General features: G+C 39.4%; 1 protein-coding gene across 5 annotated transcripts in view; it reads right to left on the bottom strand.

Moving 5' to 3' along the window:
- FAF1 (Fas associated factor 1) overlaps positions 1-15,057 on the bottom strand; it is a 487,297-nt gene that overhangs the window by 19,696 nt on the left and 452,544 nt on the right. For 4 of the 5 annotated variants that reach the window (XM_087445969.1, XM_004438535.3, XM_087445970.1 and 1 more), the window contains one exon: positions 11,295-11,510. In XM_087445969.1, the coding sequence (XP_087302095.1) occupies positions 11,295-11,510 (216 nt within the window). Of the gene's footprint in view, positions 1-8,170; positions 8,876-11,294; positions 11,511-15,057 lie in introns of those variants that run through there. The other variant, XM_087445971.1, reaches the window with a different exon arrangement.

Genomic DNA, 15,057 nt, shown 5'->3' with positions numbered 1-15,057 from the left:
TTTATAGTCATACCCACCCCCATAACCATATTCTCTCTATCCTTATTCCCCGGTAACCACTAATTTGTCTTCCCTCTTTATAATTTTGTCAATTCAAGAATGTTATATAAATGGAATCATACAGTATATATACTTATAACCTTTTGAGATTGACTTTTTTCACTCAGCATAATGCCCTTAGAGATCCATCCAAGTTGTTGCATGTATCAAGAGTTCATTCCTTTTTATTGCTGAGTAGTACTCCACGATTCCTTTTTAAAAAATACTGGTTCAAACTCTGTTTCTTCTTTATTGACCTCCAAGTAGAACTAAAGGCTCTACTATTTCCACTATAGCCAGCATAGACTATCACAGCATTTTAAACCTTTGAATACCTTTATTTGTTTGCTCATTTATAAGACCTTTGGTCACATCTTTGTATCTTCAGTGCCTAGCAAGTACCTGGTAAAACCAGGTATGTATTAAATGTTTATCAAATTAATGAATGTAGACTAACTTACAAATTATATGTAAAAGTGTCTTGAAAATGGCAAAATGCTATGCAAATATTCCTAAAAGGCTGCACAGCTCACATATTATCGTCATTCCTCATTATTCCAGATTTCATATTTGTGAATTTGCCTACTCGTTAAAATTTATTTGTAACTCCCAAATCAATACTTGCAGCACTTGCATGGTCATTTGAGAACGTGTGCAGAGTGATGAGAAATTTGAGTTGCACATGTTCCCACCTGAGGTCAAACAAGGCAATATCCTGCCTTACTGTTTTAGCTCTCATAGTATAAACAAATGTCCTTCTTGTGGGATATTTAGTGTCATGGTTTTTGCATGTTTGTGCTTTTTGTTGGTGATTTTACTGTTTAAAATGGCCCCCAAGCAAAATGCTGAAGTGCAATGTAGTGTTCCTAAGTACAAGAAGGCTCTGATGTGCCTCATGTAGAAAACTGTGTGTTAGATCAGCTTCATCTGCGTATGAGTTATAGTATCATTGGCCATGAGTTCAATGTTAATGAATCAACATTATATATTAAATAAAGTGTCTTTAAACAAAAACACACATAAAAAAGGTTATGTATTGATTAGTTGATGAAAATTTGTGATCAGAGGCTCACAGGAACTTAACCCTATGGTTCCCCTAGGAACAATGGTTGAGTATTTGCTAATTCAGTGTTTGTGGCAACTTTATACAACATAACTACTGCAAAAAATGAGAACTGACTGTACTTAGTTCTAAAACCAGCAGCTCCCCATAGCCTACAGAAGAGAATAAGAATACAGTAATTTCTTAACCTCAGGTACATACATTGCTCACCACAATTTGCGCCACCGACAAAGACCTTTTTGTTCAGCCAAATCTGTGTATTCTTCATGTTGTGCCTAGCTTGGCAGTATGTGCCCTGTGCCTGCTAAAGTGATCTCCTGCTTTATCTCCCCTATCAGACGTGGCCTTGCAGACTAAGACCGTGTCATAATCATCATCACACATTCCACAGTGTGTGCCATCCATCCATCCTTCCATCTCTCCTCCATCCACCCACAACTCAGTGAGCACCTACTCTGTGGTAGGCCTCTGCAGGCCCTGTGCCAGAAACTGGGGGTGCAAAGGCAAATAAGACACAGTAAAGCTACTGCCCTAAAGGAGCTTACATAGAGCAGGACCTGGAGGACCCTGACATAAATGAGGTAAAAATCTCCATGAAGAAATAAGCCTGTCTCTCATCCGAGCAAAAACACCATAAACTAACTCAGGAATGTTTCCAACTATGAGAGAAATCTGCTGGTCTGGTAAAACAGAAGGCAGATATTAAACCCTAGCTATTTCTAGTTGAACACCACTCTCAATCTTTTGTTATTATGCATGTAGGGCACACTGTTTGATATCCTTACTTGAAAGCTGGTAGTTTTCAAACAGTTAATATTGGACAAAGATTCTTTGTCTTCTTGAAACCAAAACATAAAAGAAAAAATAAGGATAGGAAGGAAGGAGTTGGGGTGGGGACAGAAATAATCACCATTACCATCATACCAATTACCATTATTAGAGTCTTACTCTGTGTTAAATGCTATATGTATTAAACATTTTACATTCATTCTTTCATTTAATGCTCACAACAACCCTTTGAAGTAGGTACTGTTACTCCCATTTTACCAAGAGATTAAGTAATCTCTCTAAGATCACTCAATGAAGAGCTGATCCAGAATTCAAGGCCAGGTTTATTTGACTCCACAGCCTGTATATGCTCTTGCTTCAGCCTACAATGCCTCTAAAAGGTGATTGAAAAGAAGAGATAGTGTTAAATAAATCATCCTTACAGTGTTGATTTGTATTTGCTTATGAAACAAGCAAGGAAAAATAAATACCATCTCCTCCTTTAAGTAGCCAGTTTGAAGAAAGTATTCTCCCTCTGCATGAGGGAAAGTGGCTGCAGCCTCAAGGACAACTGTAAGGGGCTCTGAGCAGACCATTAAGATTTTGGGGCAAGTTTACATCGAATATGTTGGCACCCTAGAAACTAGGAGATGGCCATCTCCGGGGATTGTGCTTCCCTCAGGTTCTCCTGAAAATCTCCTTTGAAAATACAGGGAGTTAACTGGTGCTTGTCAGTATTCTTCTGAGGCTACTTTTATCCTTCATTATAGGACTAAGTTCTGTTACAAGTGAAGGTGAGAGGCCAAGTCAAATAGCTAGAAGTTTCCCAGTTTACAGAGTTCTACTACATATCCAGTAGTAAACCCCAGAAGTGAATTTGATATGTGAATATCTTAAAAAATAAAATTATATGTGCAGAGAAGAGTTAACATAGCAAGCCTGATGGCTATTCTTTTAAAAGGTTTGCTTAGGGGCTGGCCCCGTGGCCTAGTGGTTAAATTCAGTATGTTCTGCTTCAGTGGCCCAGGTTTGGTTCCCAGGCGCAGACCTACACTACTCATCAGCAGCCACGTTGTGGTGGTGACCCACATACAAAATACAGGAAGATTGGTGACAGATGTTAGCTCAGGGTGAATTTTCCTCAGTGAAAAAAGAAAAAAAAAGGCAAAAAGTTTTGCTTGTAAAGTTGGCCCTTGGCTGGCATCAGGAACTTGGGTTTTGGGAGGGTTCCCACCATTCTCACAACTGGTAAGAGTGGCTCGCTATTCCTAAACCGTGCAAATAACACAGTTTTTGCTGAACACCTGCTTTCCTTCTGGGATTCTGGAATTTTGGTACAAGCCAGGCAGAGGGTACCTACATGATCAGCCCCCCAATAAAAACCCTGAGTACTGAGTCCCTAATAAGCTTCCTTGTTTGGTGACACTTCACATGTGTTGTGTCAAATCATTGCTGGGGAAATTAAGTGCATGCTGTGTGACTCCACTGGGAAAGGACCCTTGGAAGCTTTGCCTGGTTTCCCCTGGACTTTGCCTCACGTGCTATTTCTCTTTGCTGATTTTTCTTTGTATCCTTTTACTGTTATAAATCATAGCCATAAGCATGACTACAGGCTGAGTTCTATGAGATCTGCTAGAGAATCATCAAACCTTGGAGTGGTCCTAGGGAGCCCCACCCACCCACAGTTGGTGTCAGAAGTGGGATTCAAAAGACTGACTGAACTCATCAAAATATGGTGAAAGCATTGTTTGGGAAAAGAAAAGATGAAGGGGCAGGGAATGATGAACTTTTGGTGCCTGGGTGGATATGGAGTCATTCATCCACAGTATGAAACAGCAGCTGAGCTGCTGTCTGTTGTAGAAGTAAAAATTACCTATGGAATTTAAAAATGATAGATCCAATTCCAGCAGAGTTGACTTGCTGGCTCCCTTGACTGCTTCTGGCTGTACTGTGAGGGGAAAAAGATGCAGCTTTGTAATGCCTCTGGTTTTTGTTCTCTCTTTCAGGTGGCAAGAGAAAGGGTCACAAAATGCCCAAAAGTGAGCTTTGGATGGCCAAAAATGTTAAAAGTTTGCATCGTTCTCTCCTTCAAGTGGGAGAAAACAATTAAATCAGTCCCAGAGCTGGAGCACAATTTCAGATAAGCCAGAGGGAAAAAAGGGAGAAAAACATTTCAGCCATTTCTTCAGCTTAGCTGTTGTCACCTCTTCTGCAACTGCCAAATACTTCTCCCTTCCCCACTTCCCACTCACTCCAGCAGAGATCTTCCCCTAGAAACTTTAATATTAACCCTGTAAAGGCTCAATTTACTACTAGGTGTTTGAGTAAATTTGCGATGAGAAAAAAAGGAGGGAATTGAAAAAAAATAATGTTTTTGTGTTTTGTGGCTGTTGCATTTGGCTATATGGTAAAAACTGATATAAGGCGTTAAATGCTTCTAATTTCATAAATGCTAGAGGAATCATCCCAACCAGGGAAAGCTACAAAGAAAAAGTGTTAGTAGAACATAATTTCCCTGCTTTTTGTCACTGGTGAATGGGTTAGAATTTAAACTCTTTAGTTTAAACAGATCAGAATATTGACTTCAATGGGGGATGTCTCACTGCTGTTGACTTGTGTTTGACTCCCCAGGTTAGTTGCAGTTTGCAACAATGGACTAATACATGGCTTGGCTGGACTTCTCTCACCTTTCTCCTAGTACACACACCTTAGAAAGACAGTTTGATTAAATGCTGCTGTTCTCAAAAAGCGATTGATCTTTTCTAGCTGCTCACTGGATAAATGAACAGGATGAAAGGGGTGGCAGGTTATATAAACTCATTTTGAAAATTTTTTATAATTTAAGATTTTGTTCTGACCATTTCCTAAACATGACGTGTTTTTCTGGTTAAGTTGTATAAAAATGATATCCTATAAAAATCTTTTGTCCCTCTTGCATACACAACTCTTTCCGAGGAAAGGTCTGGATGAGAACAGGGGATGATTTAAAAAAAAAAAAAGTAAAATCACGATTGCTAAATGGGACGTGCTGATTTTGTAACAAAGGAGAAAAAACAAAACAAAACAAATAGATCTTTGCTTTTCCAAACTGTTCCTGGAAACTTTCTCCTCTTCCTGAAGGAAAATTCCCCATGTCACCTTTCCAAGCTGCTGCGAGTGCTTTGAATTCAAACTGACTGCTGAGTCTACAGCCACACATGACAGTGGTGACTATGAGACAGCAGGGGACGGTCCCAGCTCCTATACCTCCATACAGAACACTTCCAGATGTCACCTGTACTCATGAGGCGGATGAACTGGTGTCATGGATAACCAAAACTGTTTGAGACTGACTGCCGAAGGTAGTCCCTCTGAAACCTCTGGGTTGGAGCATTTGGATATTTTTAACAGAAATATCCATCATTGCTCTAGAGAAAGAATTCACTGCTTCCATGCTGTCTTTAGCTATAAGCCTTTCCCACCATTTCTGCCTCTCTGCAGTTAGGATAGTTATAGCAGATACTATTTATTATGTAGTAGGGACACAATAGTTTAAATTCACTTATTTAATTCTTAGCACAACTCTCTGAGCTAGATATTATCATATCTCTTTCAAAGGTGAAGAAATAAAAGTCCTGCAGGGCCAAGTAAGTTGCCCAAAGTCAGAGCAGGTATGTGATGGAGTGGGATTCAGATACAGGTCTAACTATCACCAAGACTTTTACTTTTAACCATGCTATTCTGTTTCCATTCACTCAACATCTCCCTGTGCAAGGCTCAGGTCAAATTCATTTCCTTTATAATGCCTTCCCTTGCCACTGCAGGCTGAAATTACCTATCCTTCCAACTGTGGGTACAACTTGTAATGCAATTTGCTTTAGATGTGTGTTTTCACTAGAATGTGAATTCTTCGAGGTCAGTAACAATTTCTTTTATTTCATATCATTAGTGTCTGGTATGGAGGCTGGCAGAGAGTTTGCTCAGCAAATGTTTTGTTATATGAAAGAACAAATACATAAATAAAATGCAAATTAAACTACTTATATTTCCTTATGGTGGCAAATAGGATATCCTTGTGTTATTGATGAAGTCAAACGTCATCTAGCAGTAGCTTCTGGATACGGACTGTAAGTTCTACAACAGTAGGAACTATGTTGTTGTTGTCTCAGTGCTGATCTTAGTGCTTAGTAATAAAGGTGGATGGGTGACAGAGGAAGGAACCTGTATTACTAAATTTGTAAGGCTTTCCCACCAGTTCATTTAAAGAAACTTTTACTGAGGGTCTACTCTGTAAAAAACCCTGCTAGAAGCTTGTTTATACTCACTCTCCTGTTCCCTTAAACATTAGAGGGAGAAACAAAAAATTTATGAGTTATAGATATGGAGGAAAAAAACACTAGAAAGCTGGGGGAAAATATAAATACATTCATTCCTTTGTTTTAGAACATAAAACATCTGATACCGTATTTCTGAATGCATGTTTATCTGTTTTGGGGTTCACATCTATAGATCTGCAGGAAGAAAAGTTCTTGGAGCAAGATGGGGGCCGTGTGCTTACGTAAGTGATAAGGCACACAGGCCACCAGTCCTGAAGCTAACCTGCACTCCAAGCCTCCTTTCCCAGAACTCTCCAGTCATTTTACAAATAGAAAGACCTCACCTTCCAGCTACAGGTGGAGCTTCCCTGAGCGAAGCAGAGACAAGTAGGCAAAAGAAGGAAAACAGGCAGCAGGAAGAGGAAGAGTTGTGGGATAAAAAAATAAGGAGGTCGGGAAGGCCCTGTGGCTTAGCGGTTAAGTGCGTGCGCTCCGCTACTGGCAGCCCGGGTTCGGATCCCGGGCGCGTACTGACGCACCGCTTGTCCAGCCATGCTGAGGCCGCGTCCCACATACAGCAACTAGAAGGATGTGCAACTATGACATACAACTATCTACTGGGGGTTTGGGGAGAAAAAGGGAAAAAAAAAAATAAGGAGGAGGGAAGAATGGAAAGAAGGGGGAGAGGATAAAAGGGTAAAATAGGATTAGAAAGAAGAGGGGAGGAGTGGGAAAGGAGGAGGAGTGAAAAGGGAAGAGGAAGATTGGGGGATACTGACAGTCTCACACTGAGCAGCGCTGGGCCACTGTAGGTCCAGAGGGGAAGTAGGGGGCTGGCAGGCCCTCCCTCTGACTCTGAGGCAGGGTGAGTAGTAGTGGGGATCAATGTCATTCCTCAGCTCTCAGGACTCAACCACCTTACTACCAACTCGCAATGCCGAAGTAAGGCAAATGGGCCACTGTTCTCATGGCTCTAACATATCCAAGAGGTAGAGCTTAATGGCCAAAGCTATGGAAGTGAATACAACTTCTCTTGGTAACAGTTATTAGCAAAATAGAGAACAAAATAACAAAAACGAACAAATAACTGAATGTTCCCAGCATCTTGACAATCAGCTTTCCTGAAGAAGACCTGTGAGTGCCGCTATTTTGGTTGTCCCACAGTGCTTAGTCCAGTGGTATACCTACCAGACATTCAGTAAATAGTTGGACAGCTGGGGAATCTTAACACGAAGTATTGTTTTGGTTGGGGTGCGGGGGCACAGAAGAACGTTTAACCAGTCTCTGCTTTGTGGAGAAAAGGCTGAAGACACAATTAAGACTCCTAGAGTTAAGTCTTATGTTATTTGTTATTAAAGAGCGAGGTCTTAAGATGTGCTTTTTAACAGTCTTTAGTTTGGCTGTAATTTAAGATGACTTTTACAAATTAGATCCTAATCCTTGCAGACACAGATGGCTGTTACAGAATAAGGCTATTCTAGCCTTGCAAAAACATTAGTCATTTGACTTGAAAGAGCATTCAGAGAAGGATGAAGGGCCATTAACTCTCACCCCACCCCTGGCTCTAGGAGGTCTAAAGAGTCCTGGGTGGGCTTTCTGGGTTTAGGTCTAGGTCTGGAATCTGGGTGGGCCTAGGGCATCTGTTCTCATTTGGAACAGCCTCTCTAGTTCACTCTGGAATCAGAGATTTAGGATCAGACCTGAGGTCACTGACATTCAACAACAGTAACTGAATGCTTATATGTGAGGCACCATGCTGGGAACTTCAGGGGCGATAGACATGAACATGATATGGACAGTCTCTGTAAATAATTATAGAATAGGACAAATGCTATGAGGGAAGAATGTACAAACTGCAATGGGTACATGGGTGAGGAGCTTGGGAGAAGGGAGGGTTTCCCAGAGGGGATGACATTTGAGCTGGGCATTAAAAGATGAGTTCAAACCGGCCAGGAAAAGTGGGGAGGGTGGCTATTCAAGGAAGAGAGAACAGGGCACAGAGGCATGAGAGTGTCTTGTGTCTTTAGTGAATAGAGAGCAATTTCATATCTCCTGGTGATGGAAATAAGTAATGAGAGGCAAGACTTAAGGCAGGAAAGGTAGGTATGGAACAGATTGTGAAGTTTTTGAAAACATTCTAGGGGTCTGTACTTATCCTAGGGCAGTAGGGGGCTACTAAAGAGTTTTTTTTTTAACAAGAAAGGGAATGATCAGAGTGGGGTTTTAGAAAAATCACTTTGTGGCAGATAATTGCAGGTTGACCAAGCACCATAAAATGGACCTGTGATGGATATTGGGAAGCTCTTGATTTCTCCTATAGGAGCAAACCTCTGGTTAGACTTTTTCTCTGGAGAACTGGGCCAAACTTGGTCTAAACTGGACTTTGGAGGTAGAAATGGGGTCAGGTGTGGAAGGGACATTGGGAGAAGAGATTATTAACCAGATTTAATAGTGTTCTTCAGCAGTATAAAACAAAGGGTGAATGACTGCACTCTAAATCAAGAGGAAATTTTCTCTAAGACTAAGTGATTGCCCCTCCATTTAGGGCTCATCCATACTGACACGTAACACAGTCTGCACTGAAAAGGCTGCACGCTTAGTCAGCAGAGCTCAAGGCAGGCAGGCAGCAGGCCCAAGAACCCTCTGCACGTCACTTCTCAGTTCCTCTGCTTCTTTACAACAGCAACTTTGCATGGTCCACATTTTTACCCTGTGGGAAGAGGTCATTAATACTGATCATAAACCCCAGCTCCTTTTAAGAGATTCTTCTCCCGTCCCTACTCCCCAGTAATCAGGTTTAAAAATTAATTTGAAAGAAAATAAAGTTTAATTTTAAAAGCCAGGAAGGTCCTTAGACTCCATCTCTTCTAGTACTTTCATTTTACAGATGAGGCCCAGAAGGGGAGTGACTTAAAACCAAGGGTTAGGATCTTAAAAGTTCTCATCAAAAAAAAAAATTTGTAATTATGTGTGGTGATGGATGTTAACTAAACTTATTGTTGTGATCATTTCACAATGTACACAAATATCAAATCATTACTGTGTACACCTGAAACTAATACAAAGTTATATGTCAATTATACCTCGATTAAAAAAAAAACAAAACGCAAGGGTTGGGAGGGACTAATTTAGCTCCTAAGTTTTATAAGTTCTCCAAGGTGAGATGTTCATCATAGAACATAAGTATGAGAACCAGGCTGAGTCCCTTGATAGCAGCTCTTTTCTAAGTGCTCACACATTTAGAGTTCAATTTCAGTGTCAGAATTTAAGGTAGTTTCTTACCTGGCTGTGTGCTGTGTCCACAGAGTATGTGCACACATGTGTTCCCTTGTGAATGTGTGTCTTATATAAGAATAAAGAGAAGAGCTTGGAGCAATAGGCGGGGTTAGTGAGAGAGGGACCAATGGCCAGCACTTGGTGTCCACTTGAGTCTCCTTGGCTTAGACACAGTGGTGGGATCCTCATCCCACCTAGGGGATTTGTGGCTGAGTGGTAGAGCTAAACATATACCATCAGTTTCCGTTTCTATCCTGCAAATCTGATAGCCAGTGTGCTGAACCTTAACCAAATTCTTGGGTGTTGGTGTGTTAGATGAGGTCTAGGTTACTAGACCTCATATTACTAGATCATATAGAATAACAGAATATTAAAATTTAATATGTATCTTACAGGTAAGTTAGTCCAAGCTCCATCCCATAGAAAGTAGGAACACTAGGAATGAATCCTTTTCCATACATATCCATTATTGCTGAAAACGGATCATTCAATAGTGCTTGGTTATCTCCAGTGATTGGAAAATCACTATCTCACAACACAAGGTATTCCTTTCTTAGAAAATTCTTTCTTACATTGGGCCAAATTTGCCTCCTGTAACTTTCAACTCATTGGTTGCAATTCTGTCCTTGGAGCCTTGCAAAGTCAGATCCCTCTTTTTCATGGCAGGTTTTCAAAGCAGCTGAAGACAACAATCCACGTCTCTCCTGGCCTTTCCTTCTTTAGAGGAAATGTTCCTCCAATGATATGATTTCCAGTTCCCTCACCTTCCTACCAGCCCTGCTCTAGACATGCTCCTGTTTCTTCAGGCTTTAGCATGGAGTCTCAGCATGGAGTCTAAGGACTCTTTCAGGGGTAGTTTATCCTAGCATAGAGTTGAATAGGACCATCAAGTTCTCCTCTTGTTGGGATTATATCTCTAAAAATGTAGGTAGCTTTTTGTTGGCAGCCACAACACGTTATGAATGTATATTCAGCTTAATTCAACCATAACCTCTGCTAAAGCATGGTCTTTCCATCCTAAACTTGAATAACTGATTTTCTAAACCTAATGCAGGAATTTTTCTTTCTGTCTATATATTTCTGTGCGATTTCTCTAGGTTCGTTTTTGTCTATTGTTTAAGGTTTTCTTGAATCTTATTTTCCATGATCCATATATCTGATAAAGTGTTCACGTAAGTTGCCAATAAGCATGGTGTGTAATAAAGGATTAAATATAGAACCTCTTGGTTCCCTCTAGGGAGGGGGGAGTCTCTTAGTCAACCCTTTCTGGATGTTACCATTTGATTAGCAATGAATCTACCTAACTGTAGATTTATATTTCTCTACTTTGCCCCCAAACACCATGAGAGACTATCAAATACCTTGCTGAAATACAGATAAACAGTGAATATAGGTCACACTCTGACTTCCCAGGCTAATAAGAACTATCAAATCACAAAATACTCTTGGTTTAGCATGACTCATTCTTAGTGAACCTAATCTTTGTAGTTAGATCCTGATCTAACTACTAAGCTGTTAAGCACACAATTTTCAGATCTAATGTGAAGTATACAGAGATGAGATCTCAGGAAAGCCTGTATGAATGCTGGAATAGGGGAAATAGCTAGGAAGGAAGAAAGACCTAGTACCTAATTTCTTACATAGGCTACTGGCCACATGTCTGCTGGCCTGGGAAGCCATACTTTTCACTAAAGGCTGAGGAGAGAATGGTGTGCAGAACAAAGAAGGACTCCCGGGTGTGTGGTCTTGTAGTAGGCTGCCCCATGGGGCTTTTTTTGGACTACTTTGTCCAGCCCTAATGATGGGATATCTCCCATGTGGCCACACTTCCCAAGACAGGCATGGGAACTTACGTCTCTCCTAGGAAAGGTACTCAGTAACTTGAACTCATCCCATGGAAATCCTTTGGAAGCTACAAAATCAAAGACAATCTGGAGCTTATTGCTGGCCAGGAAACGCCGCTCGAGGAACTCGCCACTGGGGGTCCGGATCCGCAGTTTGCTCACGGGCTCAGCATTTTCTTCCTTTGGCTCTGGAGGCAGGGCCTGCTCTAACGAGAGCCGGATGGCCTAAGGAGGGCAAAAACCAGGTGTTAAACTGTGTGATGGATGGGACTGTGGGGAGCAGGGGAGGGAGAGATGAGAGAAAAGCTGTTGCTTTCTAGAAACTCATCAAAAAGTTATTGGCTGTTTATTAACCAAGACTAATGCTTGAACAATAGAATCATATGTTTTCCACTTTCTTAATATTAGCCCAATAGGCAATTAATTAAAATAAATCCTACCCTTATGACACATATTAAATCGATTGGTAACTACATAGAAAAGAAAGATAATTTAATTTTTTTTAATGAAGGGCTCAGGTATTTGTGATTGAGGAAATAGGTATCAAATACCCAATTGCTTCCTTTCTAAGGCTATTAGAAGCATTGACAAAAGACACACATACACATATATGTACACATAAATACATATATATTATCTTTGAAAAACATACATTTCCCAAGTAGAAATGACTGAAGAGTTTGTAGAACACTGGATAGTGTATTGGCATCAAAACAGAATGGAAAGATTCTGTTTGGGGTGATAAAAATTTTTGGAAATAGATAGTGGTGATAGTTGTACAACATTGTGAATGTAATTAATGCCACTGAATTGTACACTTAAAAATGGTAAAAATGCAAATTTCTGTTATATATATTTTGCTACAACAAATAAAATGGAATGGAAAGAAATTAAAATATCAGGGTTATTTTTTTGTGTGTGAGGAAGACTGGCCCTGAGCTAACATCTCCTGCCAATCCTCCTCTTTTTTGCTGAGGAAGATTGACCCTGAGCTAACATCTGTGCCCACCTTCTTCCATTTTGTATGTGGGATGCCACCACAGCATGGCTTGATGAGCAGCGCATCGGTCCGTGCCCAGGATTTGAACCTGCAAACCCTGAGCCGCCAAAGTGGAGCATGTGAACTTAACCACTATACCACCGGGCCAGCCCCTAAAATGTCGGGTTTATTGCAGGCAGGAAACCACAGTGCTAGTTCTAGCCTTGCCACTAACTTGCTGTGGGATTTGGCCACGTCCAGATTTCTGGACCTAGAGATGGCTCAAACCCTTCATTTTACAGGTAAGTAATACAGACTTAAACAGGTAGAGTAAACTGTGGGGAGATCTCATGGCTAGAGTTGGGCTCAAACTCAGGATTCCCAGTTCTCAACCTGCTGTATTTTGTTGTTTCACATTCATGATACTCCACTGGAAGGAGGGTAGAAGGTCTCTGATGTGAGAATCTATGGCAGAAATTCACTAATACCTTTTCATCTATCTAATACTCTGGGAGGTTCTTTAGGTAAGCAAGTCTGGTATTAGCAGGCTCAGCTTCACAGTTATATTCTGTTCCTAGTTACTTTGACATTTCCATGTTCCCAATTTGTCATCAATAGGAAAACAATTTTTCCCCCAATTAATCCACAACTATTATAATCAAGTAATGTGAGGGAGAGAAATTGTGATTTATGTTTTCTACATCCTCAACAGCAATTTTCAAAGTTGGTGTCACTCTTCTAACTAGAGGAAAAACATAAAAGACTCTATTAAACAACTCTTGAGTTAAAGGGGAAATATAAATCAAAACTACAGAATATGTAGAAAACAATGATTGTTGAAATGCTTTGTATTGGAATTGATGGGATTCATCTAAAGCAGTGCTCAGAGGAAATTCATAGCCTTAAAAGTCTTATATCATTCAAAAAGAAAGAATAAAAATAAGTTAATTAAGAATTAAGATGAAAAAAAACTAGGGAAAAAACCCCTAATAAAACAAATGGAAAGAAAGCTGAGAAGAAAATAATTAATAAAGCTAGAAGTATACAGGAATGCATTAGAAAAAAAGAGAAAAACATAACTAGTTAACCAATAAATAAGCTGGTTCTTTGGAGAAAATCAATAAACTTATACAAATAGAAAGCAACATAAACATGGTAAACTACAGAGGGTGGGAACAGGGTGGAAGATGCGGCAGTGAGCATTTTCTGAATACGCCTTTTTATATTTTTGACTTCTGAGTTATGTAAATCTGCCAAAAAAAGGTGTTTAAAATAACCAACAGAAAAATAAAGTTTGCTCAGACACAAGTAGGGATAAGAAATTAATTTCTGTGTCATTCAGGAGAATTTGGTTGGTTCTAATACTAAAGCATTTTCAAAAAAGCATTAAAAATTCCTACAGTGTATAAAGCAAGTTAGTCTTTTCTATGACTCAGATCATTTTCCTTCTGGAGGCATTAGATAACACCACTTACCCTAAGGGGGATTATAAAGATGGGAATTATATACATGATATATGTCAAGTTCCCAGTGTGGTGTCTGATATATAACAGACTTTGGTTAATGGTTGCTTGGGGTTGCACTGGTTAACTAGTCCTACACTCTCATTTTTTATATGGGGAAACTGATACCCAGAAATGGAGACATAAGAAATATAATTCAAAAATCACAAGAATAGGAAGTTAAACCAGTTACTTTTGCCTTTTTTGTTTGTTTGTTTGGATAGCATGAGTGAAAGTTATCTGATATTGGTATTCTGGGTCAGCAATGAGTTTCAGCTGAATATTTTCAAATATTAAACTATTTTAGTAACACTGTCATATATTAATAACCCAAAGAATAGATGAACCTGTGTATATCAAAATTAACTCCGAGTCATACTATGGCTATTACAGCATTCACTATACTGTACCATAGTCATTTGTTTAATGTCTGCCTTTCCCACCAGCTTGCAAGCTCTGTAAGTGTGCGGGAACATGTCTTAACTTCTTACTTCTTAGTCCTAGTGCAGAGCACAAAATAGATATTTAATATGTATTTGATAAGAGAAGGAATAAAATAACATGTTAACTGAAATAATGCACCTGAAAGTGCTTAGTATGGTGATAAGTACAGAGCAGGTCCTCAAAAAATGCTAAAAGAATCTGAGTCTCATGGGATCTACTTCTAGTAACCAAGAACTGATCATCCTGAGTTTCCTTTCTCTGAGGTCTGACTCCCTCCAGAAGCAATTGTTCAGATTAATTTTCTAAAACATGTCCCTTAAGGGCTAACCAAGAGTTGCTTGTAGTGGTAAACTGCCTCTGTGGATTAGAGTTATATACATTTTCTAAATTATTAATAGGATCATTTGATCCAATACCGGTTGTTCTTTAAAATCATATCTTTGAGATTAAAAAACATTTTTTCCTGATTATAAAAGTAACATATTCATTGCAAAAAATAGATTAAATGGTAATAAAAACATTAAAGTTAACTTCTAGATTCACCACCAAGAGATATCTACTGCCATTATTTGAGTGTTTACACCCATTAATTTTTTTAACCACTTTTAAGTGTACAATTCAGTGGCATTAAGTAAATCCACAATGTTGTGTTACCATCACTACTATCTACTTCTAAAACTTTATCATCATCCCGAACACTCTCCATTAATTTTTCATGCATATATTTATTTAAATATGTACTTTAAATGTTTTTTTTTTACAAAATTTGAATCAGTGTTATATCGTACAAAGCTTTATCTTTTGTTCAAAGTCATGTATTTTGTCATTGTTTTGAACTAGCACCCTG

Source organism: Ceratotherium simum, chromosome 22 (assembly GCF_057802395.1).
Source record: "Ceratotherium simum simum isolate JZ-2026a chromosome 22, ASM5780239v1, whole genome shotgun sequence".
In the NCBI taxonomy this organism is placed as follows: Eukaryota; Metazoa; Chordata; class Mammalia; order Perissodactyla; family Rhinocerotidae; genus Ceratotherium; species Ceratotherium simum.
Note: the sequence above shows the minus strand (reverse complement) of the source record. Positions and strands in the feature narration are given on the sequence as shown.